This window comes from Drosophila albomicans, chromosome 3 (assembly GCF_009650485.2).
Source record: "Drosophila albomicans strain 15112-1751.03 chromosome 3, ASM965048v2, whole genome shotgun sequence".
Taxonomy (NCBI): Eukaryota; Metazoa; Arthropoda; class Insecta; order Diptera; family Drosophilidae; genus Drosophila; species Drosophila albomicans.
This window is the reverse complement of record NC_047629.2, coordinates 27,574,704-27,599,795: the sequence shown is the minus strand read 5'-3', so window position 1 is coordinate 27,599,795 and position 25,092 is coordinate 27,574,704. Positions and strand designations below refer to the sequence as shown.

Below are 25,092 nucleotides of genomic sequence, written 5' to 3'. Positions count from 1 at the left end.
GTTATTGTTGCTGACAATATATTGCTGATTAAAAATTTCTATACTCTGTATTTCAGATTTATATTTTTTGTCTAATGTCAGTATTAATATCCTTTTATGGGTATTAAATGTTCAAAAAAACAACGGAATATTGGCTGTTGATATTCACATAGATATTTTCATACGAAAAATATGCGCATTTTAGAAACTGTCCCACATAACTTCTTTGGGGAAAAGAAAATACTTGGCACCACCTATAGCTGATACCCCCACCACTCCTCAGTATACATACATACATATGTCGATGCATTACTTAAGACAGTCAATAAAACATTTGAATTGGGTTGCATTCAGTGCTTTGCATTTATTGTATTAATTTCAGCTTAGTTCAAATCTTGGCGAGAGGCTCTTGGAATGCAAAATTAATTCAGACTTGGAGCTCCGCGGCCCTTTTAATTAGTTACTAATTAAAATGTCTAATTTTATTTTCATTTGGTTGCATGATTCTTTTTCGCTTGCTAAGTGTAAAGGACATTAGACTTAATATTTACTAAAGAAGTGACACAATCACAGCTCGCCATGCACATGCTCCGGCTCTGGCGGTTCTGTGGTGACGACCACCTGCTCATTGGGGATGCCGCTGTGATTCTCATGATCCTCGATGCGGGCGAGTAACGCCTTGAGCTCGGCATCGTAATCCTTCCATTCGGGCACAATGCGCTGCGCCGCAGTCAATTTGGCCTCCTTGGTCTGTGGATTGTTGCACAAATCGATAACCTTGGCGCTCTTGAACGAGCTGTCGCTACACCAGGTCTGACACCACAACCACTCATCCGGCAGCGACTTGATGGCCACCTGATGTATCATATTGTTGGGCAGATCTTGATCTAAATTCGATAAACTATTCGGATCCTGACTGAGTGCCTGGTACTGACCACGCAATCGATCGCCGGCGGCAATCTTGCGGAAACGCTTCAAGTCCACCACATACAAGGCAGAGATGTGATAGCGTCTGCCCATTAGATGACTGCGCCAATAGCCCTGCTTCCAGAAGCGGAATCCTTCCATCTCCTTGCGTGAATCACAGAATGGCGTGTACGCATATGGAGCACCGCCCAAATCCAAGTCGTACAGCTCCTTAATGTCCGTGCGCACAATGGCATCGGCATCCACAAAGATAATCTTGCGCACATTGAGTGGGAAAAGCACATCCAGGAAGAGAATCTTATAGCCCCAAATGGTACGTTGCTTCTCCGTTTGCTGGTGCAGCCAACGTGGCCACTTGTATTGCACCAGCTCGTACTGGAAGTTGTACTCCTTGGCCATGTGCGGCAAGAAGTCGGTGAACTGCGGCGACAAATAGTTCTTGAGAAACCAGAATTTGACCGGCGACTTGGTGTGCTTCAGCAGCGACACCATCATAATACGCAGTAGACGCTCGTACAGATGTCCAGAAGCCACCGAGAAAATGTTAATGGTCTCCACATCCTCATCGGTGGCAGTGGCTCCACTGCTGCCGCCAAAGCTATTCGCAATGCTGTTCCAAATGCCCGTCTGTGCTGGCGCAGTATCATCGGACAACAGCTCAGCGTGCTGCATGCCCGGACGCTTGGACACGCGCAGCTTCGTCACATGAGAGCGCAGCGAGGTGATGAGCACCTGGACGGCTCCCGTCTGCTGTTGATGCAATGTATTGGGTCCCTCTGCATGGCTGATGGCATAGATGTCTGTGGATTTACCCTCGCGCAGACGCAAGGTCCATGCGCCCGGATTGGCCTTGAGTTGGAAGTAGCCCAGATTCGCCATCACAATGGTGTCCACCAGCGTGGGCTGCGCCTTAGTGCCGAGCACCAACTGCAATCCTCTGGGTGGGGCTCCGCTGGCCGCATCGAAACAATGTCCCTCGAGCAGCAGATACTCCAAGCCAAATTCACTGTGCACAGGTCCGCCGATGTCACGCAGCTTAATGTTATCCAGATCGTAGACAGCATGCACCGCCTCCACAAGCCAATTCTCCGGCACCTGCAGCTGTTGTGTGAGCAGTGGATTGGCAGGCAAGCCGCTGAACTTGGCCTGCGGTCCCTCGGCACGTGCTCCATTCGTCTCAAATTGCACTTCTGGCTCCACAACATAGCGATAGAAGTTCTTCACGGGCATGTCGCTGTGTTGTGCCACGGGCGTCAAGAACAATTGCAACTGGCAGTTGAGAGTTTGACGCAGCAAGATCAAAATGGGTGTAAGTTTCTGTGCCGCTCTCGAAGCGGGATCAAGCACAGCAGCAATGTCAAAGTGCGGCAGCTGCTGCTCCTTGGCGGGCAAATTCACCACAGAGTGTTCACGTCGCAGATCTGTGGGCAGCTTGAACCGTGTCTTCGTCTGACGAGGCAACAGACTAGCATAAAGCTTAAGCAAAGTATCGCTGTTGAAATCCTCGTGCACTTCATTCGACGATTGCTTCAGCACCTCGCGCACCTTATCGCCATACTGCAAATCGCTGTAACGCGCCAACAGCGCAAAGTCCGCGCTATCGAAGCTCTCTGAAGGACCAAGTGGACCATAGAGTCGTCCATTACCAATAACCAGACACTGGGACTTGGCCAAACCCAATACGCGCTGCGAATAGACGCGAAGCATTTTCAGATGCAATTCGGTGCTGCCCAAGATGTCCTCCAGCTGCTTGGGGATGTCCTCAATGCGTTTCGCCTGCTGTCGCAGCCACTTGAGTACCTGATCCGTTGCCTTCGCCGGCTCCAGCGTCTGCATGGCCGCCCAAGCCAAACGATTCAAACTGCGCTTATTACTTGATCCCTCCGTGTTTGGTATAAAGGCCAAGCGCACGCTTTGGCTACTCTGCACATAGTCCAGGGCATGTGTCAACAGTTCGCGTCCTTCAGTCGTGTCCAGATCGGCAAACACCCAGATGGTCAAGAACTGCAGATTGGCGCTGCCAATGCGTTCGTTGCTCTTCTTGCCACCAAAGTATTTCAGATTTGCCATCAATGTGGCTGTCATATCCCTGTTGGACAGCTTATTCAATGCAGCTGCATTGCCCAGCTGCTTGGAGGCGACTCCGTTTATGTCCAAATACTTAGCATCCTCTTGGCTGAGAATGCGCTGATTGAGACGCGGCATCACATGTGGCTGATTCATCAGGTAATTGATCATCTCATCATTGTCGGTCAGTTCGCCACGATACACAGCCTTCTGCAGCGTTGTGGTCTGGCTCATAATCTCGGTAAAGATAGCCTCTTCGAAATCACTGTCGGCACTGATAATGTTGCTGGGCATGGGAGCGCCATTGAGCAGCGCCTGCGGCTGGCGCACGGCACCAAAGCCCAAGCGTTGCACAAATTCGGCTGCCAACTGCCTGCCATAATCGTAATCGGAATCCTCGCCGAGTATGTCCTTGGCCTTGCTGCTGCTCAGCGAGCTAACCTCCTTGGTCAGCTGTTTGACAATGTGCGCTTTGTTGACGGGCGACGTTTCACCGACAGCGGCATAAATGTCGGTCAGGAAACTGAGTGCAGCACGTGCATCCTTCTGCTGGCTCACATAGTTGAATGCACATGCAATGGCTACATAATCCTCAACAGTTTCATCGTCGGAGGCTCTGGCATCGAAGACCAAACCCAAGCGTATAGGTGCCTGGTGTATGACAAAGGATTCGGCCAGCTTAATGACACTGCGTGCTTCAGGTTGCAGTGGATCCACAACCAACACCAAGTTGAAGACATTCTTGCGAATGTTGCGCAACATGCCGGGGAATGTGGGACGCAACAGATCCATGACGGATGGTGGCCAACGTTTGTACTGAGCATCTTGCTCAATATCGTTTATCCACTGTACTGATGTATCACGAATGTCAATAGCAAACTCTCGCTTGCTGGCGCTATTCAAATCCAAAGCGAGCAAGGCGCTGGCCAAGTTGCCATGCACATTGTTGCCATGCAGACTCTCCAGCACACGCATCTCGGAGCGTAGCGTTTCCACCAGCGAATACAAGTCCATGGTGTCCGCATCAAAGAACAGTCCATTGATAAACAGAGCACCATCTGGTGGCGCAACATTCAGGCTGCGACCCAACGAATCCGTGTTGTGTTTAATCTCCGCACGCATCTCATCGCTCACCTTGTGGGCGAGCAACGTCCGTGCCAGCATTGGGAAATTATGTGCAGTGTATTGTAGAATCTGCAGCGCTTCATCGCCCTGTATTTCAGCAACAACAGCAGCGGCCTGCAGTCCCAAGTCTTGGAATTCCCAGGCCTTCAACTGGGCAATCTCATCGTTGCCCTGCAGCAGTCGTTGTCGCAGTTGATCCAACGCGCTTTTCAGTGTGGGATGCTTGGCCTTTAGCACCTTGAAGTCAAATCCTTGAACATCGGTTTCATTGGCCAATTCGTCGGCTGCAGTTGCACCACCAGCGCCAGCCTCAGGCTTGGGTGCATCATCTTGGCTCTTGTACTCAGTGGACTTCAAATGCAACTCCACGCCATAACCCGATAATCTTACAGGGCGCTCACTACGTTTGGCCAGCTGATGGCGCAGAATGTAGCGTACTTTGCCTGCATTTGCAGCATTCTCCAGCAGCTTGTGATATGGTCGAAAAGCGGCACTGCCCAGATCAGCATAGAGCACCACTGTGCGCGTATTGTTCTCACTGCCCGGATAGATGTGATCAAAGCTATAGCTGCCCACGTCCGCATCCAGACTGCTCGCAGTCTGTGAAATCTTCAGTTTCTGCTCCAACTGCGCATAGCTGCAGGCGAGTTCGGTGCCAACCTGAGCGAAGATGGCGTTATCACAGGCGCCTGCTGCACTCAGTTCATCGGCTAGCTGGAAATGTGTTTGGATGCGTGGCGTCAGACTATGCATGGATACGACCAGCTTCAGCAGCGGCAGTTGGGGCACGCTCATATGCGAGCGTACCACTTGCAACGCAGCATTATACTGTTGCGATTCCGTATCTAAAAGATATAGCATTTGAATTACAGCAATCTGGCCACTCTGTTGTTTACGCACTCTCCTCCTACAACAAAAACATACCATAATCGTTGAACGCCGTGTCCAATGCTGACGCTGCTTTTACATAGTCCCAGAACAGGCCGGACTGCTCATCGGCCAGATACTCGGCAATTTCCAGATATAATGGCGTTTGTGTCCACTTCGCGTTAATAAGCGTGGTAATTGGGAAGCTTTGACTGGACTCTGCAGCCACTTGCGGCAGGAGGACTGAGGCAGGTGCTGCGAAAGCGACCAGCAAAAAACTAACAAGACGTAACATTATTATGGCTGCTATGCGTTAAACTATGCTTGCGTTTGTTACGTGCACATGTCGCATACACAATACTGTTGTATTTTGAAATCAGCACAATACACTTTTAAACTGCGATCCACCTTTTTTTATTTGTTAATTCAATTTAATGCGAAAAACTGATGTGGCGTTTTACCGGCCGTCAGCGTTGCCAGTAAGCTGCAAGAATGCTGCCAGAAAGCATGTAAATGCCGTTTATAAACCCACAGAAGTTTAACAGCTGTTCTGAAACAGTATGACCGGATATTAAAATATGTTATTTTAAGTTAAGAAAGCTTGGTTACTTCAATTTATGAACATTTGCGGAATTGTTTGAATAACAGTTTGTTTGCTGGCTGACGGCTAGCGTTACCAGTTCCTTGCAAGTAAAGTTAAGCGGAACCAGCAATGTTCTTAACCATGAACTAGAACAATGTCAAACAGCTCCTGGGATGAGCCTAACATGTTCTTCTCACCAAACAGCTGACTTGTGCTCTTTGTTTATAAACGAAAGCGCGCGGAAATCGTAAATAGAATAAAGTGTTTTTACTGATTTTCAATCGATGAAGTGCACCTTAGAAGGAAGCAATGCGCGCGGTAAGTTATACAAATGTCATGTTGTTGCTTTAATTAATTAATTCATTTATATTAGTCCTTGCAAAGGCAATACAATCGCTCTCCAAAGTGGGCAAGGAATTGTTCATTGAGGCTGATGGCCAAGGATTACAGATGCGCACTATTAATGCCACACAATCGGCTGTGGGCAGTATACGTTTCAGTCGCGCAATGTTTGATACATTTCAGATGCCTCCCAGCGGCGATTGCTACTGTAAAATTGCAATGAAGTCGTGTCTGGGCGTCTTCCGCAATATGAAGCAGGTAAGTTAAGAGAAATGGTTGGAATAAACTTATTTTAATAAAATAAATATTGTAGGTGGAGCACTGTGAGCTAAGCGTTGTAAATAATAGCACCAAGTTTCAAGTTAAGCTGCGCTGCAAGTTAGAAACTACAAAGCAAGCACTGCTCTCTATTGTGGATGAACAGAACATCACTTCAGCTGTGCCCACAGATCAAAGCGTGAATTGGTAAGCCTTAACTTCCTTTTGTGTAATGTATTTATAAATATTAACATTTTTACAGCATACGTGGAGACTTCAAATTGTTTATGGAAATATCGAACAGTTTCATTGCCTCGGAGGAGGAATTGACCCTGGAGGCCAAACCTGACAGCTTGTCGGCCAAAAACTACATCGAAGGCGCGCGTGTAAATGATAAATTCATGCGATCACAGCTGAAATTGAAGCCCAGTGAATTTTCGCACTATCAAGTGGCCCAAGAAGCCGTGATTACATTCTGCATCAAAGAATTTCGCGCTTTTCTGCTCTTTGCAGAAGCTCTAAACGCTGAAATGTCAATAGAGTTTGATGATGCAGGAAGTCCCTTTCTGCTTAAGATTAAGAAGCATGCCGAGATTGAATGTATACTAATTCTGTCCACGCTGTCACCCGATGACGTTAGCTTTTCTGAGGACTACTGTCAGCGCGAGATTCGCGAGGCTGATCTGCCCAGTGTGGCTCAGAAGCGGAAAAGCAGCACACCAGGACCCACAGTGCAACAGAAACGTCGGCTTGCTGAAAATACCACTGTAATATCGGACGAGGATGCGTCAGTTTTTCAATTCCGTGAGCATCGCCCACCTCGTCCATCCGAAGCTCCATCCGTACAACCAGCAAGACTGTTGGCCGATGGCGATACTGTGGATGTGGTTGAAGAGGAGGCTGACGAAGAAGCCTTGCTGTTGGCTGTGTCAGAGGCAGCACAAGCTAGCCAGGCATATCCACCGAACAGCACTGAAGTTTACTTCTTTGAGACGGAGGAGGCGCCGCCCACAGTGTTGCCGCCTGAAAAAATCAATGACGCAGAGGAGGAAGACGAAAGCATACCACAGTCGCCGGAACGTGAACAAAGGCACAAGTTGCGCACGATTTTCTCACGTTGCTTTCAAAACACATATGTGCCACGCGAGCCATCACCCAATAGTCAAGTGTATGCTCCCAATTCGGATACCGAGGATTAGCCTAGTTTTGTTCGTCTGTATTTATAACAAATTTCATAAATTGTCCCATTCATTGTTCTGATTGCGTTGAGTTGATTAATCTATTTGGATGACGGGCAGAAAGCTGCTCGTTAATGCTGCCGATGTGCGGGATTGCAATTGTGCTGTGTTCCTTTGAGCCTGTTGCAAGGCTGTGTGTGCCGATTGCAAGGATACCTGCGATTTGATGAGCATTTGATCCGTGTTCAACAGCTGTTTGGATGCGTTCACCACAAAACTGCGTGTGAACGCTGTCAGCGATCTCCAAATATCAATATTGCTCTCAACTGCAGGTAATTGTGAAGGCAAATTAATAATTACATTATTATTTACGTGTTTGGCGCATACTTAGTTTACGTTGTAGTAGATTGTTTCGGTAGATGGAAGCAGTTACACTCGCCCTACTTGGCTTCTCATAGATGTCTTCATCTTCTTCCTCTTCGGTTGCTTCTCCAGAAACTTCAGCTGCGAATATCTGCAGATACTAGTTATTTAGTGGAATTCAATGTTTTAATTTTCATAGCTCAATTGCCTCTTGCTTGTCTTGCTCCTCGTCCGATTCAGGAGCTTCACCGCGCACCACATCAGTCATAATTGAAAATCTCTATTTATTCTTCCAATTTGTTTATTTACATTTGACAGATCCAATAAGCAATTATTTCGACTACGTCTCGATTTATCGACTAAATTCCGATTTATATGGGCAAGTCGATATGCAGTGTGGCGGCAGTTTAAAGTGCCGATTTTTGTAGATCAAAACAAAAAAATATTTATCTTCACATTCTTTGTATATATATTTTATTTATTATTTATAAATATGATTTCACCATCAACACAAATAGATTTATGAACAATATCTGAAATCACATAATTACTCACTGTTTTACATTTGTAAACTGACTCGTCGTTGGTTTTCCCAAAGAGCAAAAGTGACACATAGATGCAAGTAAGGAAAATATTGAAAAAAGAAATTTATTTTACAACAAATTTCTTTTAAATTACACCACAATTAACTAGTAATAGTAATTATTAAAATTATTCAAAGTATTTTTGCAGTGTTCCCAGTTCATACATGCGCTTAATATCTGTGCCTCCACCAATGAACTTGCCATCTATAAAGACGCGGGGAACCGTGCGAGCGCCTGTCATTTCGCCCAAAACAGATTGAATCTCATTGCCATCTTTACGGTTATCCAGCTCAATAATCAAAGCGTTAACATTCAACTTGCGGAACGGCTGTTAATTTTACAAATTCGATTAGATTAAAGCATTGATTTTACAACACTAACTATTCGCTTACCTCCTTGGCCATTGTGCAGTAAGGGCAATACGTTTTGCTGAAGATTGTCACCTTGTTGTTGGCAACGGCATCGCGCACAAATTGAGCTTCAACGCTATCCATATTGACTGTAGGTTTTTTTAGCACACTCTCAACTAAACCCATAAAAGGAAACGGGAATTTCTTGGAGAAGGTTGATAACGCCTGAAAATCAGGCGTCGAATGAATGCGAGTGCAAAGTAAGCTGTGGGGAAAATGTTAATTTATGACGCTCTATACGTAAACATTGCGTGGCTTTTAGCGTTGCCACCGTTACATCGATAAGCGATAGTTTACTTACAATTTAGTGGTTACACTGAACATGTTAAATAAATGTGTGCTGTCTGGATTGGTACTATATTATATTATGTTAATGTTATATAGATAACTTTTTTTGCTGTTGAAATATATCGAGCAAGACAGTGCTTTTACTTACTATAATTCTAATAAGATATTTCACTTGCAGAGTTGCCATCTCGCCAATCAGCTGTTATCAGTTGTTTGACAGTGTGGCAGTATTAAATCAACTTGAACGGAAAATCAATTATTTGGTAAATGCGTGCCACCCACAATGGAACACAAAGAAAGACTGTTGTAGCGAAAGAAGTTTAGTTAAAAAGAACAAAAAAAAAAAAACACTCCGCCATGCCCAGCAGCTTACTGTTCGCTACCAGCAGCGAGGGCCGCGTTCACACGCTGTCCACAAGCTCAAGTGGATGGCGCGAATTCCCCTATCTTGGATTGGAGTTCAAGAAAATCAGTGCTGTGCCCAACTATATGTGGGCCATTGGTGGCGATCGGCAGGTGTATGTGCATGTGCATGGACTCGATGTGCCCATTCGTGTCAAAGAGGAATCCTATGAGAACGAACGTTGGCTGCCCATCGAGGGATTCTCGAAGACGCTACTGCCCACCGATCGCTATCGTTACTCGAATGTTGATGGCAGCGTCGAACGGAGCGTCGACAAGATACGTTTGCCTTCCATGGCCTGGCAGTGGGATGGTGATTGGCATTTGGATCTCGAACTCGATGGCCAGCAATTAGCCGAGGATGGCTGGATGTATGCACTGGATTTCCCAGCATCCTATTCAGCCAAAAAGTCATGGAACTCGTATGTGAGGCGTCGCAAGTGGATACGCTTTCGACGCTATGCGGCGCTGAATAGCTGGTGTGCCGTCGCTCCATTGCACAAGGATCCTACACAGGAGCCCTTCATCGATGTAGCCATCGGAGGCACCCACGTACCCAATGCTCGAGTTGGCACTCTTTGCGTATGGGCCATAACGGCTCATGGTCGTGCCATGTTTCGCACTGGTGTCACACAGTTTGCTCCCGAAGGTCTGCGCTGGACTGCCATCAATACTCCCACTGGAAGCGAGCTCGCCCAAATTAGCGTAGGTCCCACTGGCCTGGTTTGGGCTGTGCTCTACAATGGTCGCGTTATTGTGCGCACGGGGATAACTCGGGACAACCTGTCGGGCGAGGCATGGCTAGATGTCAAATCACCAGTTGCTACAAGTTCGCAATCGGATACGCCGCGTGGACTGCGTATTGTTCAGATCTCGGTGGGCACCGATGCCGTGTGGTGCATTACAAACGATAATCATGCGTGGTTTCGACGTGGCATCAAAGGCGATGCGGCAGGCATAAGTGAGGATGCCGCCATAGGCAGAGGCTGGGTGGAAATGGTAGGCAATCTATCAATGATCTCGGTGGCTCCTAATGATCAGGTAATGGCAGTGTACCTTTTGCTGTGCTCCATTTAATCTTCCACTCTTTCAACAGGTGTTTGCTATTGGCGCAGCTGATCGCGCCATTTACTATCGATCTGGCGTCAGTGCAGCGGATCCCACCGGCAAGAAGTGGCTGAAGATACAGTGTTCAATGCAAATAAGTCGGTCCTCCAGTTCCTTGTCCATTGTGTCACGTAAGAGTGGAGGCAGCAGCTCCACGCCCGGTTCCAAACATCAAAGCTTCTCCAATCTGTATTCGAAGGAAAAAGAGAAGGGCGTGGTGGAGACGTGTGCTGTCATTGAAACCGTCAGCAACCACAGCAATGCATCCCTCAGCAATGGTCTCAATAATCGCTTGAAGAATGAGCGTTGGAAGCTCAACGCTGACTCGCCGCCCACAATTGGCAGTCTTAATTTGAATGAGCGGCAGAAACATCGTGCCACAGCCTTGCGAGAAACCTCCTCGCATGCCTCCAGTGCACCTGCTGCAGACATTGCCGAGATCACCGGCAAGTTCGAGACACAGCTGAAGAATCCACGCGCCTGGTCTCCAGTGCGCAGCGTTGGCTCTGTTGTGGGCACGGAGGCGCATCCGGAAAGCGATTTGGCTGTATTTGAGTCGGAATCCACGCATGGATCTGATGCCTTCCTAGGCGAAGATGACGACCACAATGGCTCACAGTTTTGGACCGAGTGTGCGGTAATGTGGAGCTGCATTGCAACGGGCGCCGTCACCGTTGATGTCAACAACATACCCAATTGGTTCAACGACCACTTGGCGAACGACGGCAAAGCCGAGGCGAATCCCATGTGGCGCAACGATATACTCGACAAGCTCAAGCAACGCCAACTCAGTCTGGCCAAGTTGCAGCAGGTAACGCACTTCGAGAAGGCCGTGGAGCTCACCTCTTGGGTGAAATCAGCTGATGCTCGCTATCAGCATCCAGCTGGTGACTACGACGACTGCATCGTTGAGCTGGAGTGGGTAAGCGGTACAGGCACGGGAAGCGACAGCACCACCGACAGCGATTCCGGTACCTTCACGGTGCTCAGCCCTGATGGAGCTGCCACCAAGATACAGTTCACGCTCTCGGATATTACGTGTGTGCAGTGCTGCAGTGAACCGGGCGCGCCACGTCTGGCCATACACGCAGTGCATCTGCCTATCAATTTCAGTCCCGTCAAGCTGCAGTTTGCCGGCGATGCCGAAATGGAGGATTGGTTATCGCACTTGTCGTCGGTGTGCAGCCAAATCAATATGCTAATGGGCAAGCCGGCGAGCAATGCCATCTGGCTGACCAGCGATCTGGGTGATGTGTTTGTCTTTGATGCGGCCAACATGAAGGCGCAGCAACTGGAGAAAACCGATAGTGGAAACTGTCACTACGTGGAACGCATGGATCTGTCCACCTGCGAGACGCCCTACTACAACACGCTCTACAATGGGTAGGCAATCTAAAGTGTAAACCATAAGTCTATTAATCCCTGAATTCTTTTCTAGCATGCCTTGTGGCAGCGAACTGGAAATCACTGGCTGTGTGTACGATGATGCCGATCAAATACGCTTCGATTTGCAGTGCCATTCGAATATCAAGGCATTGCCTCATCGTGTGGAGAAGTATCGTGTGATTGCCATGCATTTGAATCCACGTTTCAATGAGCGCACAACAGTACTCAATTCCATGGTTGACTCGGAGTGGCTCGATGAAATACGGAACGATCGCATGGTATTTGCACCTGGCGCTAGTTTCACTGTTAAAATTAGGTGAGTCATCAAAGATTATTTTTAAATTTATCAGTACTTAAAAATCGTTTTGCAGAGCTCTTCAGAATCAGTATCAGATAGTAGTCAACAATGCGCTCTACGCCGACTACAAATATCGCACTGATCCCGCCGCCGTCACTTGTCTTTATGTCAGTGGACGCGTTAAGCTCTTCAATGTCGTGTATCGTTCGCCCTCGCTGATTGTGTCGATGCAGCAGATGCACTGGCGACAAATGGGTGGCCATGTTAAGCGTGTCTACAACAGTGGCGTCGATGTTGTCTGGGGCATTGCTTGCGATAATACAGCTTGGGCGTATAATGGCGGCTGGGGCGGCATGTTTCTCAAAGGACTTGAGGGATCGGGCAAAATTAATACCATGATCGATACACACACTTATTATGTGTATGAGAATCAACGCTGGAATCCTATTAGTGGCTTCACTGCCAAGAGCTTGCCCACCGATAGACATATGTGGAGCGATGCCACTGGACGACAAAAGCGTAGCAAGGAGCACACCAAGCTGCTGTCCACGCACTGCGAATGGATCTCCGACTGGGCCATTGACTATAACATTCCTGGTGGCGCTGATAAGGAAGGTTGGCAATATGCCATCGACTTTCCGGCTAACTACCATGCGCACAAGAAGCTGACGGATTGTGTGCGACGACGACGTTGGATGAAAAAGTGCAGGCTTAGCAGCAGCGGACCTTGGCAAGAGCTCAGCCATTCCAAGATACTTGATGCTGCCTTACAGGTGTTGGACGACGATGTAGACAGCGCGCTTAATGTAGAGGATATGCCCGTGGCAGCTTGGGCCATTGCCTCGAATGGCGATGTTTTAATTCGACATGGCGTTACCACATTGAACCCACGCGGAGATAGCTGGGAGCACATTGTTAGCGATCAGCCGCTGATTGGCATTAGCGTGTCGCCAACAGGACAAGTGTGGGCGGTTGCCAGGAATGGCATGATCTTCTATCGCTTTGGCGTCAATAAGCTCAATCCATGTGGCGACGCTTGGCAACAGGTGGAGGCCCCACCGGGCGTTACTTTTAAGGCTATTAGTGTGGGTCGTGCTGGTATCTGGGCATTGGACAACCAGCAACGGTTGGCAGTGCGCAAGGAGATCACTCGCACATTCCCCGAAGGATCGCATTGGCAATTTCTTCCAAATGCTGCCAATGTTCCGCCACACACGGAAACACACTGTGGCTTTAGATCCGTATCAGTTGGCAAAGAAGTCTGGGCTATATCCCTAAATGGCGTCGTTTGTCGGCGATGCGGCATAACCAAAGAGAATCCAGCAGGAGCTGGATGGAATCTCGGCATTGCAGTAAGTTGTAGTACCTACACAATTGTAACTTTAAATAAAATTTGTGTTTCATTACAGGGCCAGTGGCAACATGTGTCTGTGGAGGGTTATATGTAACCATACTGCATTCCGCTTTCAGTATTTATATGTGTATATATTCCCAGTTACCCAATATGGGTACGAAATGGGTAATAAAGTTGTGCATATTTATAGGAACAGTCATTGTCTTGGATGCACATAGGATGTTTAGTCAAAACATTATTCTTAATTTGCGAATAATCTACAAAAATTATTCCTTTACGATACATTCTGTAATCAACTAAATTTATTTTATATTGATATTCTCAGCCTCATACTTCCTTATAATTTTAAATTATTTAATTATTAATAGAGCTAAGTCTAAGTTATGTGCATCCATTCGACAGCCAAGTCTAATTTAAATTATTATATTTATTATTTATATTCAACTAGCGAACCTGACATGTATTTATACAGCTTTTGCATAATACATTGCTTAGATTTACAAACTTTGTATAACTATATATATACATATATATTTCATACGCTTTTTGATTTCCCCAGTGGTGGCATATATTGTATGTTGAATGAATATTTCAAAATAAATCATATTTGGCGGGCGCCAGGCTAATTGGAAATTTTTTATAATTAACGATAACTTTCACTACTTGTGATTGCATTTATCGTAATCGTTTTGATTGGAAGGCAAGTTTAAATGTGGTATATTTTCATATTCATTTAACGGCCACACTGACTAGTATCAAAACAAGCCTGCAATAGTAATTTGTTTAAAAAATAAATCTTGTGAATTATGGCCGATTATGATAATGTACGCATTAAAAAATTAGTTTTAAAGGGAGAGAAACCCAAGTAAGTGTATATTATTAAAGCGTATTGCTAAAGATAAACCCCAATTTTGTTTGTTTATAGAAAAAGTAAGAAACGCAAGAAGGAAAAGGAACACAACGACGACGATGTACCCAAACGTAGCAAGACAGTTGTTGACGAAGATGCAATTCAGCATGGCGGTTGGTGGACAGCTACAGCGGCAACTAATATTGTCGGCGCGGTGGCCATAGAGTTTGGGGACCGCTGTTACTTAAAGGCGTTGGACAATGGGTATGTCGGCAACCAAAGCAACGAAATACTTGAAGTTTCTAAGAAAATATAATTCGTAGATTGTTTACGCTGGGCGCTCCACACAATCAAGGTGACGGTCCAGATCCAGAAGAGATATTCACAGCGTTTCCAATCAATGACCGCAAGGTCTCTTTTAAATCTGGCTATGGAAAGTATGTTAAAATTGAGAAAGATGGCATGGTGACTGGACGCTCTGAGGCTGTTGGTTCCATGGAGCAATGGGAGCCAGTTTTTGAGGTAATTTCTGTTGAATAAATTATTTGCACTATTATCTAATGAATGGCTAATCTTTCTCTATTATAGGGTAAGAAAATGGCATTGCTATCGGAGACGGGTCACTTCATGTCCATAGATCCAGAGGACGATGCTTGTGTAGCACTCCGCAAAAAGGTGGGAGACCAAGAAATCTGCCGAGTTCGTACAAATGCAGCTCGGGATATTGTTGTGGACGAACAGCCCAAGGAAGAGAAAGGCGACCTAGGAGAAGTGGAGAGAAATTATGTGTATGTATTCCTTAAAACAAAAATTAATTGAATTATCGATTTGAATTGTATTTTTTGCTTGATGTTATAGCAAAAAGTTTCAAAAGTTCCAAGACAAGAAAATGCGGATAAGCAAAAACAATATCAAGGAGCTGGAGGAAGCAAAGGCTCAAGGACTTTTGCATGAAACACTTTTGGACAGGCGCAGCAAAATGAAAGCAGATCGCTATTGCAAGTAATGCGTGACTTTAACAATGTAATAAATGTAGTTTAAAAGAAAATATAAGAGCAACTAATTAATGTTTTAAAGCAACGCACTCGAAATTGTATCAAGATTTCGACAGAATTGTGAAAATTTTAGAGAAATCCAAGAAGAATCTGATCACAACGGGAAAGGAAACAAATTTAAAGAGAATTTTTAAAGTTTAACAGCCTTAACTCCGATTGGATATTTAAAGCCAAGTTTTATTTGGAAAAATACATTTTAGATCGAAGTTTAAAATGGGATTGGAAATCAAAATAATAGCTGACATTAAAGCAGAGTTAATTTCGTTTGAAACTCGAACAGTTAACATAGGAACCAACAATTGTCCCACACTTGAGGTCGATCGGAATTCTAAACAATGATCGCAGAGTTTCTCGCTAGCTGTAAAGTGAAATGCTCAAGAGAACGGCGAAGAGCAGGTAGCACAAACTCAAACCGGTTTTCAAAGAGCACAAAAGGCCAAGTTACGAGAGATTGAGCCTAAGATTCAGTTGCAATTTGTTTGTGAGCCAAGGCAGAACGATACGCTAAACAAAAAAATAATAATTTTTTAATCGATTTAGATTGTTTATATTTATATTAGAGATGCGTAAGTCGCAGGGAGGAATGTCTTTGGCCTCGGACAGACACAGACTTGGTCTAGACGCCTCGGAGACTTATTCGACATCCAGTTCGTCGCTTAACAGCTCGTTCAGCGATGGCAGCGATTTGGTCAATTGGGAGGAGTACGTGGCCGAAGACGGCAGCCTATTCTATGCCGAATATGTGCCCAGTGTCAAGACAAATGCCACAGACAGACGCGGAGAGCTGCTGCGTCGTTCGCTGCGCCTGGGAAAAAAGACAACACGGCGGCAGCAGCAGAATAGAGGCCAACAGGGCAAGCAACATCAACACAATGGCAACAATAATAGCGGGCCACAGCCCGAGCCAGCAGACAGCAGCAATTGTAACTCCAACAACGCGCTGTTCCGCTTTGCCGACATCAAGAATTCACACGACAATCCCAAGCAATTGGAGCTGGTTATAACGGCAACAGATCGCTTCCGCTTTGGCCGCCGCTCCACCGCAGTGGAGTCTATTTTGGGCTTTCGTGTGCTACCCTTTCCGGATCAGCCCGAGTGCCTGATGGTCGACAGCTTTGTGCACGACATCAGCGCCATGCAACACAGCATTAAGCGTGGCGATTGGTTCAAGTCTCTCAATGGCATCGAGCTTTATGCCAGCAATGTGGACGAGCTGCTGCAGCAGTTCCTCGAGCCCACACAGGTCTGTCTGGCCTTTCAGGGCACCAGCACAGTAAGCCCAGCCGATGCAACTGAAGAATCCTTGGGTATGCCTCAGGTGCAGCAGGTGCGCAAGCTGCTGAACTTTGCCATGTTCGCCGAGCAGTTCGAGCAGCTGCTGCCCGCCTCCGCTGCTGTGCCGGACTCATTGACACCCTTCGGCATGCTGTTGCTGCCCCCGGAATGCTATCAACAGGATCAGCACAAGGACTCGCTCTACTATTATCCCGAGTCTGCGGTCACCAACTTTCTGTACAAGGCTAGAGGCAGTTTTCTTACATTGTCCTCGGTGCTTAACGAGCTGCAGACGGAGCCGCTGACGTCACGTCTGCTGGTGGAGCAGGTCTCCTACTATGTCAACTATCGTCGGCTGAACGGTTTCTTGGTGTTGTTCGCCTACGCCGCCGAGTTGTACAGCGCCGCCGAAAGCAGCTTGAGATCGGATGAGCTCATTGGCTACATACGTTTCTCGCTGCCCGGACTCAATTTGGACAACTTTGCCACCGCCGACGACGGCTCGAGTGGCTTGCGGTTGTTCCTGCGTCACTTTTGTGGCATCCAGCGGTGTCGTTTGTTGGCCCAGCAACGCGGTGAGCTACAGTTCGAACAACTGCTGCAGGAGTCGCGCAATCTGCCGCTGCCCAAGGAGGCGCAATTGCGTATTTTTGATGCACTTAGCGAAATGGAAGCCATGGACTATCGCAACTGGAACGATGAGCCGTTGACCACGCATCGCGAGTTCTTCATCTATGGCTGCGCCTTGTACTATGATCACTTTCTGCTAGCCAGTCTCCTGCCCGCCGAGGTGCGCTCCAATGTGGAGCTCTTTCTACGCTGTCGTGGTATATTTGACTTTATTGGCGCTGCTCCTGGTGTTCGTGTGCGTGAGCTGTACGTCTGGGAGGAGATTGTGCTGGCCAATGCCACTGGTCGTTATTTTCTCACCGTCTGTTCGCGCAGTCATCTCATCCTGACCGTCATCCTCAAGATGTATGTGGATGAGCCCGAAATGGAGGCTTACGGCTCGGTGCCGCCTTCGCTGTTCTACATCGAAGAGATCCAAGAGACTTTGGATCATCTCATTCAGTGCGGCATTGAATCGTTGGCCAAATTCTGGTCCGTCTCCAATAAACGTCCTGAGGTATTAGATCAGCTGAAGATCGAGCAAGCTGGCGAAGAGCAGGAAGCAAATGGTAAACTGGAATCGTTTCTCAAACCCAAATTGACCGTTGCCCACTCTGCATCAGGGAATGATGATGAGGCACAGTTATGCTCTTCGCTGGGCGGCTCCTCTATACACAGCCTCACGCCCAGTGAGGATGACATCTCCCGTCGTCGCTTGACGCCCGCTGATGACTCCGATAGCGGTTCCGATTGGGAAAACTTTGCGGAGCAGCATCCACTGCACTATGGACTCAATTTAAATGCGGAGACACAAAGCCAGATAACCACATCGCTGTGGAAGGAGATCAACAATGTGCTGCCCGTCAAAATATCCGCCGGCTGGAAGAATTCCGTGTGGCACTATGTCTACGTGGACATGGCTAATGGGGTGGTGCTCTGCCCCTTTACCGCGACTCCCGAGAGCTTTCCATATCTGTCCGAGATGCGCAGGGCTTGTCACACGATTCACTTGGTGCTGGAACGCTCGAAGCTGCATCGCAGGCATCTGACTGAATCCACAGGTGCAAGAAGCACCACTGGGCATGATATAACCATGATCAAGGAACATGGCATCACCTTAGAGGTGGCAAATGCGGGCAAGGATCAGGCTGGCGTTCGCTTTGTGGTGGTCGGAAGACTCTTTCAATCACCCGCTAAGGAAGTATACGTTTGTCATCGTCCCGAAGTGCCTCAGAATATGGTGGAATTGGCATTCCGCTTGTCCTTCTTCTCGATGGGCTAACTGCTGCAATAATTAATGGATTAATTTGTTAAAACTTTTAAAAATAATTCTTTCTTGGGGTGCAATGTATTAATGATTTTCTGACAAATGTATGTATATTTCTTGCCGATTCAGAATTTTATCCGTGTTTTTAAGGAATACTTTAATTCAAATATTTAAATTTAGTGAGAATAGTTTAATGAGTTCTGAAATGAGTAGGACCTGTAACGAATTATTTATGTATTATTCAAATAAAATAATATTAATTACTTGAAGACAAATTATAATTTTAATTAAAAGTTAAAACCTTACTTTTATTTTTGATACATATTTTAACAAATTGGTCACTAAATTTGAGTTTAATAATAATTAAATACAAATGTGATGACCAATTTTTTTTTAATTGCTATATAACTATTACTTCGATTATCGGAAAAATACGTTAAATAAAAAAAAAAAATATCTTTGAACTTCCCTTTGGAAAGTTGAAGATTTGTATGGATGTTTCTTATTAATATTTCCTACCGATATTGTGCATAAATGCTAAAAGCTTTACAAGAAACAACATTCTATTTCCACCACTGAAATGTCTACCGGGTATTATCAAGACGAATGCAGCTCTTGAACTTGCTGTCATATTTAATTTGCAGATCAGCTGGATATATGAGTGTATTCAGCGCGCTCTCCGCCATATCTTTCATTCATATTTTCAAAAAATGAGCGGCGAAAACATTTGCACTAAATTTAGAAGATCGGAGGCGACACGCGCCCCTCTCGCATATTTATAAACATTTTCATTTCATAAATACACGACTGTCTGTGTATTCGTATTTATGTTCGTACTCCCACAATGTCAGCTACGTTTTATGCTCTCATTTGGGCCCAAACATCCATCCATCTGTCAGTTGTCAATGTGGCCTCGCAAACAACGGAACAGAGTCATTGAAATTGCTAACTGGAGATGCCCAAGTGGTTATTGTGCACGGTATGTTGTCTGCTACTCATAGCCTCATCTCTGGCCATCGATGAGCTAGAACCAAATGTGGATGGAACTGAAGAAACAAACAATAAGCTGCCCAGCGTGGTGCAGAGAGCTGTGTGCACCGTCAACGCCGGCGAGGTCAAGGCATCTGCTGAAGCGGTCACCACAAAGACTCTGAAAGGAGTCTGCGGATCAGGTATGCTGTAAGCACTTTCAAACAAAACATCCACTAAATGGTGCCGCCTTAGATGAAATGAATCTCGCATTTCGCAATCTGGAGGAGAAGTTGTACGGCGAATTGCGGGAAATCAAGGAATTACTGAAGAAACTAGCGGATGTCCAAGAAGAACAGGACAGCAATGCCATTCCAATTGTGCCTGCACCCAGCATCATTAAGCCTTTCACTCTGCAGCGCTTTAAGTTTGAGCAGATCACTGTGAAGCCCAACCAAGAGATTGCATCTAAGAAACTTCAACCACTGCTGAAGCAACTTGAGAGTGCGCCAGAGCGGGAGGAAGAAGTGGATAAATTCAATAATACTATGCTGGCTGATGAGGATTTTAAATTGTTTACGTATTACTGGAAGCTGGAGAACATTACGGAGCACTTTGCGAATGCATCGACGGAGTCCATGAAGAGTCCCATCTTCAGCATTCGAGGCAAGTTTTCATTGTAAACAGTAGCCAAAAACAATCCTCCTAAATATCTGCCTACACAGGTCGCACAGTTCAGCTGCAGTGCACGTTCCAGCATTTGCATCGCGATATGATCAATTTGCAGTTAACGCAGGCATATCCATCCAAATCGAAGGAGAACAATATTATATTGGATATGGGCGGGCAGTTGAAGCATTTGAAGTGGGCTGAGCATGAGACATTGAAGCATAAGATTTCCTTACTCGATCAGAGTCAGACCCATCGACGCACTCAGGATCTTAGCTCACAGGAACTGACCAAGCTCGACATGGGATTCTCCATACCGAATAGCGCGCTCTTGGGCAGCAATTATGTGCGTCACAACTCACTGCTAATACAAGTTATTTTATATTTGTGATTGGGATTCTATATAATCAAAACTGTTATTTAAAATTAATGAAAGCAACCAAAACACCATTTAAAATGCAAAATAAGAGATAGGGGGATACAAGGGGGGTCAGTTAAAATTACAATTGCGATGCAGGCTTTTAAAGTTTGCTGCGTGCTCCCTTCGCCTTAATGTCCAGGAAAGGCATTGCGATGGGATACAATTCTTTGCAAGACTTAAAGGCAACAATATCGTTGATTGTCTTATGACGATCCATGTTCGTCACCTCACTGACATTATCCTTCGAGTCCGCTGCGCTTGCAGTGGCAGTATTAGCATCCTTAAGTGTGGAAACAATGTGCACCGACAGAACTCTTCGCTCATCACCATCCTTTGCTATAAATCTCTGCAATAACAATAACTCATTTAGAGTACCCAAACAACACAAGATTAATAAACATTTTTAAGATACCTTGAAGTAATCAACAAAATCAGATTTTGTTATTTTACGCAGAATTGCGACCTCGGCCTCTTCGCGCTCAAAATGATACGTTTGCAACGCAATTTCGCCATAGAATTGGCTAAACTGCTGGAATATATTCTTCGGTTTCTCCAGTTTTTTAACGATCAAAGCCTCTTTATGGCGCTCGAATTCATCCTGCGGCATGTCCTCAATAACTTGCTAATAAAAAATAATATTAGATCGATTGTTTATTTGTTATAGAACAGAGTGTCCTTACCAAATACGTCTCGAGGAAGTTCTCGATTCGATCTTCAACAAATGAAGGATGTTTTGCGGATTGTACAATGATGCGTATGCCATTGGATCCATTCACTTTGCGCACGCCACTGAAGACAATGTAGCCCAGTTGTTCCTTTGTGCGTAAGCAATCGTAGCAAGGTTCCGACAGTACCTGCGACACCAAATTGACCATAATATTTGTGTGATCCGTTTGTGCCCCGCACTGCATATAGAGCTGTGTGCAGGAGCTCATGTGATACTCGTTTTCCTTTTCGAACAGATAGCTATCGCCTGGTCAACAAAAAAATAATATTAATAAATCAATCAATCAACATTCTTGCAAATTGTATTACCAGGCAATAATTTGTACTCTCGTTTCTTGAGCATTTGTCGGGCTAAAATGGGCAATTTGGTGGCATTGGTTTCCTCGAGACGTTTGTTTACGCGTCCAGCGATATCGGTTGCTTGTTGCTTGGTCACATTGCCAAAGATAAAGCATTCAGTGTGCAGACGCTGGAAAAACTCCTTAGCAAAGTTCAGCACGCGATCGTAGGTCACAACTGCAATTTGCAAATTAATAAATGCAATTAGCTAAGATCAATTAAGAATAACTCACGCTCCATAGCGTCTAGAAGTTCTACATTTGCCCAGGCATTCTCCGTAAGGAGCAGGGCCAGATAATAGATGGAATGTTGATACGGCTGCTCAGCGTTAAAGTTCTTTAGCGACCTAATGTGTTCCTCCTTGAGTATGTCAAAGCGCTTCTCGTCAATGTTGAAGTTAAACAAATGATCCAACAGTTTTTCAAGCAATACAACTTGCTTGTCATTAAAGCCACGAATGGTAAACTGCAAACCGAGAAAAATCAAATTAAATCTAATTGAATTCAGTTAGCTAATTACTTACATCAATGCCACATGGTTTGGTAATGACGCTGAGCTTTAAATTCGCCAGCTCCGCATCATACAAGTATTCGTTAAGTTGATCCTTGATTAGCATAACCATCATGTGGTTTAAATTGCAATTCAGCGGATCTAAGTAGGCAATCGGATTGGACATGTCGAAAGTCATGCAGGCTTTTGGCTTGTTAAACTGATTGTCCTGCTTGTGCCACACACGCAAAATGGGCGTGTCCATAATAATCTCGGGATGCTTAGGCGCATCACTGGGAACTTCAGCGATGTCAAAGTTGCTTGGTATAAAACTGTTTGGCAGTGATAATTGTAGGTTTTCGTTGACTTCACAGTTTCCCCAGCACTGAAAGATACGACCAAAAATTATTTACTGAACCATAACTATTCGAAATCAATGCATTACCTTCAATGTAGCCTCTGGTATACGCTCCAGCCCGTACTTCGTCTTGTAATAGGGCTCAACTTGATCAACGGACTGTTCATAACTCTGACTAACTAGAGAGATTCTACTTTTTTCGGGCACCAATTCTTCGAGCAGCTTACAAATTAATTCGGGACGCCATTCATTACTTAAATAGGGAGCGCTTAAAACTTCCTCCAATGGAAATATTTGCATGGACGACACGGTGTGCGTGACTAAGTTCTCGGGTTGCTCTTTCTCCTTGAAACAAAATCGCATTTCGTTCAGTTTCACACACTCATCAAAAATCCATTTTTTGGGTCCCTCTTGACGTAACATTCTTAAGTATTGAAATATTATGTTCACAATATCGTCAACATGCTCCAAACCTTCCTGCGTCAGATCCACTACGATGTCAAAAAAACCAAAACCATTCTGTGTGTTCTGATGTCCGGCCATAAGACTGCAAAGAGATGAAAGCATTAATTCAGAGCATACAATACTCTTCCATTTAACTTACTCATTGCACCAACCGAGTCTGCGCAATTCCGACAAAATGCTGCCCTTGCCTTCATGTCCAATAAGGTGGGTTAAATAGTTGTCCGGCTGCGATCACAATTATATATTAATCTATAGTTTTATTAGGAATAAATTAAATCTTACGCCAGATTTATAGAACTGCGTTAGATCATCCGTAGTGAAGCTAATGGTAAGCGAGCGCACATCCTTAATAGGCACCACCTTCACCTTTTGACCATACTGATCATCTGCAAACGGTTCCCGCGGCCATTCCGGCACCTTTACATTTTTATTTTCGATTTCGGAGAACTTCTCAATGACCATATCCTCCAGTTTGTCCAGAGATTCTAAGGAATTAAAAGAGTAGTTGTTAAATTATTGAAATTCTTAACGTTTTCTGCAGTTACAAACCTTTGCCAATGACAGCCAGGCACATGATGTTGGCCGAATACCATTGTTTGTGAAACTTGAGCAGCTCATCGCGCACATCGATGCCCTTTGTCTTGGGGATTTCGGAGAGCGTCGCCTTGTTTCCGCTGCCAAACTTGTTGTACGCATGTCCCGGTTTCGCTAAATGTCGCTGCACTTGCTTGATACGCCACAGATCACTCGATAGATTCTTCTCATGCTCCGAATTCACTGCATTTATTTCACGCTCCGTTGCACTGGACGTAAACAATGGTGCAATAAAGAACTGCGCAAAACGATCTAAGGCACCGTCTAGTTTATCGGGAGCCACGTGGAAATGATACTTGGTCATGAGTGGATATGTTGCCGCATTGCTGCTACCACCGCTCTGCGATAAGTAGGTTGTATAACCATTTTCATGCGGATACTTCTCGGTGCCCAGGAAGAGCATGTGCTCACAGAAATGCGCCAATCCGGGCAAATCCTCTGGGTCTGACATGTGACTGCAACAGAAAATCGTCATTTATAGTAGGACAATATGGAATAGAAGAGATGAAATACTTACCCAACCTGCACGGATAGTGCAGCAGCGGACACGTCAGTTGTCGGATCGGAAATGAGCAATACCTTGAGGCCATTTTCCAATTTAAGTCCACGATAATCGCGCGTGTCCTGTTGCGATTTCTCGATGTTGTTTATGCTGCAATTGTTTCGATATGATTCATTAGATTTATAAAAAATAGTAATTAGCATGATTTGCAAAAAATTCACCGAATAATTGGTTTAATTTCGTCAGGTTTCACTTGCACCGTCATTTTAGGCTTGGGAGTCGCAGATGCTGATGATACAAATCGATATCCAAATAATGTGTGGCTCCTGCAAGATATGCCGCTGCTGTGTATTGCAAAATGACAACGACAAACAATAACAAAATACGTTTTATTATGTTATTAATATAGGTTTATTTATTCAATTCGCGTACGCTCGATTCAGATCAGCTGTTACCGCAAAAATCGATTTGCGGCTGGTGGAAAGAGTTAGATACGTTCGCCTGACAAACATAGGACCGATCGATGTAGCTATTGTTGGGGAAAGTGTATAGCTGGCATTATGGAAGCGAATAGAAATATAAAGAAATAAACGATAAGAATACAAATCAAACTTAAACAATTTGCGAAGCCAACGTTTGTTTGAATTTTTACCAAAATATGTACTTATGATTGCACCTTGTTTCGCAACAACACCAACAATTCAAAACATCTGTGATTTAGAGTTGCCACCTTGCAACAAATTTTGAGAATGATACTTGCTATTTTTATTCGCAATGCAATCATTGATATTTTAAATCAAAAATTTAAACCAGTATATGAGAAATATTTGTGAAATTAGCCATAAAGTCAATACAGATGTGATGTATATGAACAAAATATTTATTAATTAAAGTAAATAATATGGATAATATATGGGAATTGTATGGTAACCTTACAAACCGCCAACAACTTTTGGACTTATAGAACACTGGCTAGCTGCAATTAT

The 25,092-nt window shown here is 45.1% G+C and overlaps 9 protein-coding genes across 16 annotated transcripts; 5 read left to right on the top strand and 4 right to left on the bottom strand.

Annotated features, from left to right (window-relative positions):
* Nucleotides 1-318: 318 nt before the first annotated feature.
* LOC117566980 (UDP-glucose:glycoprotein glucosyltransferase) lies at nucleotides 319-5,445 on the bottom strand. The gene is made up of 2 exons (XM_034246643.2): nucleotides 5,023-5,445; nucleotides 319-4,943 (listed from the first exon to the last, which is right to left on the bottom strand). The coding sequence occupies exons 1-2, from the start codon at nucleotides 5,258-5,260 to the stop codon at nucleotides 547-549; spliced, it is 4,635 nt and encodes a 1,544-aa protein (XP_034102534.1). The 5' UTR covers nucleotides 5,261-5,445; the 3' UTR covers nucleotides 319-546.
* A 108-nt stretch (nucleotides 5,446-5,553) lies between these two features.
* LOC117566981 (cell cycle checkpoint control protein RAD9A) lies at nucleotides 5,554-7,406 on the top strand. Its single transcript, XM_034246644.2, has 4 exons — nucleotides 5,554-5,866; nucleotides 5,922-6,148; nucleotides 6,204-6,355; nucleotides 6,411-7,406. Exons 1-4 carry the CDS (start codon nucleotides 5,833-5,835, stop codon nucleotides 7,345-7,347), a joined length of 1,350 nt encoding a protein of 449 aa, XP_034102535.1. The 5' UTR covers nucleotides 5,554-5,832; the 3' UTR covers nucleotides 7,348-7,406.
* Nucleotides 7,335-8,048, bottom strand: LOC117566982 (biogenesis of lysosome-related organelles complex 1 subunit 3). The gene is made up of 3 exons (XM_034246645.2): nucleotides 7,898-8,048; nucleotides 7,714-7,840; nucleotides 7,335-7,652 (listed from the first exon to the last, which is right to left on the bottom strand). Exons 1-3 carry the CDS (start codon nucleotides 7,955-7,957, stop codon nucleotides 7,423-7,425), a joined length of 417 nt encoding a protein of 138 aa, XP_034102536.1. The 5' UTR covers nucleotides 7,958-8,048; the 3' UTR covers nucleotides 7,335-7,422.
* Nucleotides 8,049-8,312: 264 nt separating this feature from the next.
* Nucleotides 8,313-9,005, bottom strand: LOC117567740 (uncharacterized). Its single transcript, XM_034247925.2, has 3 exons — nucleotides 8,985-9,005; nucleotides 8,666-8,888; nucleotides 8,313-8,601 (listed from the first exon to the last, which is right to left on the bottom strand). The coding sequence occupies exons 2-3, from the start codon at nucleotides 8,807-8,809 to the stop codon at nucleotides 8,401-8,403; spliced, it is 345 nt and encodes a 114-aa protein (XP_034103816.1). The 5' UTR covers nucleotides 8,810-8,888; nucleotides 8,985-9,005; the 3' UTR covers nucleotides 8,313-8,400.
* A 184-nt stretch (nucleotides 9,006-9,189) lies between these two features.
* On the top strand, nucleotides 9,190-14,383 carry LOC117567737 (tectonin beta-propeller repeat-containing protein). Its single transcript, XM_034247922.2, has 5 exons — nucleotides 9,190-10,414; nucleotides 10,470-11,863; nucleotides 11,919-12,182; nucleotides 12,238-13,516; nucleotides 13,574-14,383. The coding sequence occupies exons 1-5, from the start codon at nucleotides 9,329-9,331 to the stop codon at nucleotides 13,610-13,612; spliced, it is 4,062 nt and encodes a 1,353-aa protein (XP_034103813.1). The 5' UTR covers nucleotides 9,190-9,328; the 3' UTR covers nucleotides 13,613-14,383.
* LOC117567739 (protein FRG1 homolog) lies at nucleotides 14,246-15,454 on the top strand. The gene is made up of 5 exons (XM_034247924.2): nucleotides 14,246-14,383; nucleotides 14,444-14,632; nucleotides 14,692-14,890; nucleotides 14,957-15,156; nucleotides 15,227-15,454. The coding sequence occupies exons 1-5, from the start codon at nucleotides 14,325-14,327 to the stop codon at nucleotides 15,372-15,374; spliced, it is 795 nt and encodes a 264-aa protein (XP_034103815.1). The 5' UTR covers nucleotides 14,246-14,324; the 3' UTR covers nucleotides 15,375-15,454.
* Nucleotides 15,455-15,527: 73 nt separating this feature from the next.
* Nucleotides 15,528-18,829, top strand: LOC117567738 (protein inturned). Its single transcript, XM_034247923.2, has one exon. The coding sequence runs from the start codon at nucleotides 15,986-15,988 to the stop codon at nucleotides 18,587-18,589; it is 2,604 nt and encodes an 867-aa protein (XP_034103814.1). The 5' UTR covers nucleotides 15,528-15,985; the 3' UTR covers nucleotides 18,590-18,829.
* A 658-nt stretch (nucleotides 18,830-19,487) lies between these two features.
* Nucleotides 19,488-20,603, top strand: LOC117566518 (uncharacterized). The gene is made up of 3 exons (XM_034246059.2): nucleotides 19,488-19,746; nucleotides 19,799-20,209; nucleotides 20,269-20,603. The coding sequence occupies exons 1-3, from the start codon at nucleotides 19,530-19,532 to the stop codon at nucleotides 20,601-20,603; spliced, it is 963 nt and encodes a 320-aa protein (XP_034101950.1). The 5' UTR covers nucleotides 19,488-19,529.
* On the bottom strand, nucleotides 20,581-24,937 carry LOC117568756 (insulin-degrading enzyme). 8 transcript variants are annotated; one of them, XM_034249581.2, is made up of 14 exons: nucleotides 24,759-24,937; nucleotides 24,539-24,658; nucleotides 24,328-24,450; nucleotides 24,122-24,256; nucleotides 23,560-24,059; nucleotides 23,293-23,495; nucleotides 23,150-23,235; nucleotides 22,633-23,092; nucleotides 22,222-22,572; nucleotides 21,932-22,163; nucleotides 21,669-21,875; nucleotides 21,314-21,606; nucleotides 21,046-21,255; nucleotides 20,581-20,979 (listed from the first exon to the last, which is right to left on the bottom strand). In XM_034249581.2, the coding sequence occupies exons 2-14, from the start codon at nucleotides 24,616-24,618 to the stop codon at nucleotides 20,734-20,736; spliced, it is 3,126 nt and encodes a 1,041-aa protein (XP_034105472.1). In that variant the 5' UTR covers nucleotides 24,619-24,658; nucleotides 24,759-24,937; the 3' UTR covers nucleotides 20,581-20,733. The 8 variants fall into 8 exon arrangements, with proteins under 8 accessions (XP_034105472.1, XP_034105473.1, XP_034105478.1 ...); XM_034249582.2 differs by having other exon boundaries at nucleotides 24,783-24,937; XM_034249587.2 differs by having other exon boundaries at nucleotides 24,539-24,635; nucleotides 24,783-24,937.
* Nucleotides 24,938-25,092: the final 155 nt, after the last annotated feature.

Excerpts from the sequence above, each read along its gene's own strand:
- LOC117568756 (XM_034249581.2), bottom strand. The coding sequence starts at position 24,618 with ATGTTTGTCAGGCGAACGTATCTAACTCTTTCCACCAGCCGCAAATCG. Across the intron at positions 23,236-23,292 it reads CGCAGTTCTATAAATCTGGC|CCGGACAACTATTTAACCCA; the intron begins GTAAGATTTAAT and ends TTGTGATCGCAG. Across the intron at positions 21,607-21,668 it reads AGAGTACAAATTATTGCCTG|GCGATAGCTATCTGTTCGAA; the intron begins GTAATACAATTT and ends TTTGTTGACCAG.
- LOC117567740 (XM_034247925.2), bottom strand. The coding sequence starts at position 8,809 with ATGGGTTTAGTTGAGAGTGTGCTAAAAAAACCTACAGTCAATATGGAT. Across the intron at positions 8,602-8,665 it reads ACTGCACAATGGCCAAGGAG|CCGTTCCGCAAGTTGAATGT; the intron begins GTAAGCGAATAG and ends TAAAATTAACAG.
- LOC117566518 (XM_034246059.2), top strand. The coding sequence starts at position 19,530 with ATGCCCAAGTGGTTATTGTGCACGGTATGTTGTCTGCTACTCATAGCC. Across the intron at positions 19,747-19,798 it reads GAAAGGAGTCTGCGGATCAG|ATGAAATGAATCTCGCATTT; the intron begins GTATGCTGTAAG and ends GTGCCGCCTTAG. Across the intron at positions 20,210-20,268 it reads TCCCATCTTCAGCATTCGAG|GTCGCACAGTTCAGCTGCAG; the intron begins GCAAGTTTTCAT and ends CTGCCTACACAG.
- LOC117566982 (XM_034246645.2), bottom strand. The coding sequence starts at position 7,957 with ATGACTGATGTGGTGCGCGGTGAAGCTCCTGAATCGGACGAGGAGCAA. Across the intron at positions 7,841-7,897 it reads AGGAGCAAGACAAGCAAGAG|ATATTCGCAGCTGAAGTTTC; the intron begins GCAATTGAGCTA and ends TAGTATCTGCAG. Across the intron at positions 7,653-7,713 it reads TCTACTACAACGTAAACTAA|TTGAGAGCAATATTGATATT; the intron begins GTATGCGCCAAA and ends AATTACCTGCAG.
- LOC117567737 (XM_034247922.2), top strand. The coding sequence starts at position 9,329 with ATGCCCAGCAGCTTACTGTTCGCTACCAGCAGCGAGGGCCGCGTTCAC. Across the intron at positions 12,183-12,237 it reads AGTTTCACTGTTAAAATTAG|AGCTCTTCAGAATCAGTATC; the intron begins GTGAGTCATCAA and ends ATCGTTTTGCAG. Across the intron at positions 13,517-13,573 it reads GATGGAATCTCGGCATTGCA|GGCCAGTGGCAACATGTGTC; the intron begins GTAAGTTGTAGT and ends GTTTCATTACAG.
- LOC117567738 (XM_034247923.2), top strand. The coding sequence starts at position 15,986 with ATGCGTAAGTCGCAGGGAGGAATGTCTTTGGCCTCGGACAGACACAGA.
- LOC117566980 (XM_034246643.2), bottom strand. The coding sequence starts at position 5,260 with ATGTTACGTCTTGTTAGTTTTTTGCTGGTCGCTTTCGCAGCACCTGCC. Across the intron at positions 4,944-5,022 it reads CACGGCGTTCAACGATTATG|ATACGGAATCGCAACAGTAT; the intron begins GTATGTTTTTGT and ends TATATCTTTTAG.
- LOC117566981 (XM_034246644.2), top strand. The coding sequence starts at position 5,833 with ATGAAGTGCACCTTAGAAGGAAGCAATGCGCGCG. Across the intron at positions 6,149-6,203 it reads TCTTCCGCAATATGAAGCAG|GTGGAGCACTGTGAGCTAAG; the intron begins GTAAGTTAAGAG and ends TAAATATTGTAG. Across the intron at positions 6,356-6,410 it reads ACAGATCAAAGCGTGAATTG|CATACGTGGAGACTTCAAAT; the intron begins GTAAGCCTTAAC and ends ACATTTTTACAG.
- LOC117567739 (XM_034247924.2), top strand. The coding sequence starts at position 14,325 with ATGGCCGATTATGATAATGTACGCATTAAAAAATTAGTTTTAAAGGGA. Across the intron at positions 14,633-14,691 it reads TTAAAGGCGTTGGACAATGG|ATTGTTTACGCTGGGCGCTC; the intron begins GTATGTCGGCAA and ends TATAATTCGTAG. Across the intron at positions 14,891-14,956 it reads AATGGGAGCCAGTTTTTGAG|GGTAAGAAAATGGCATTGCT; the intron begins GTAATTTCTGTT and ends TCTCTATTATAG.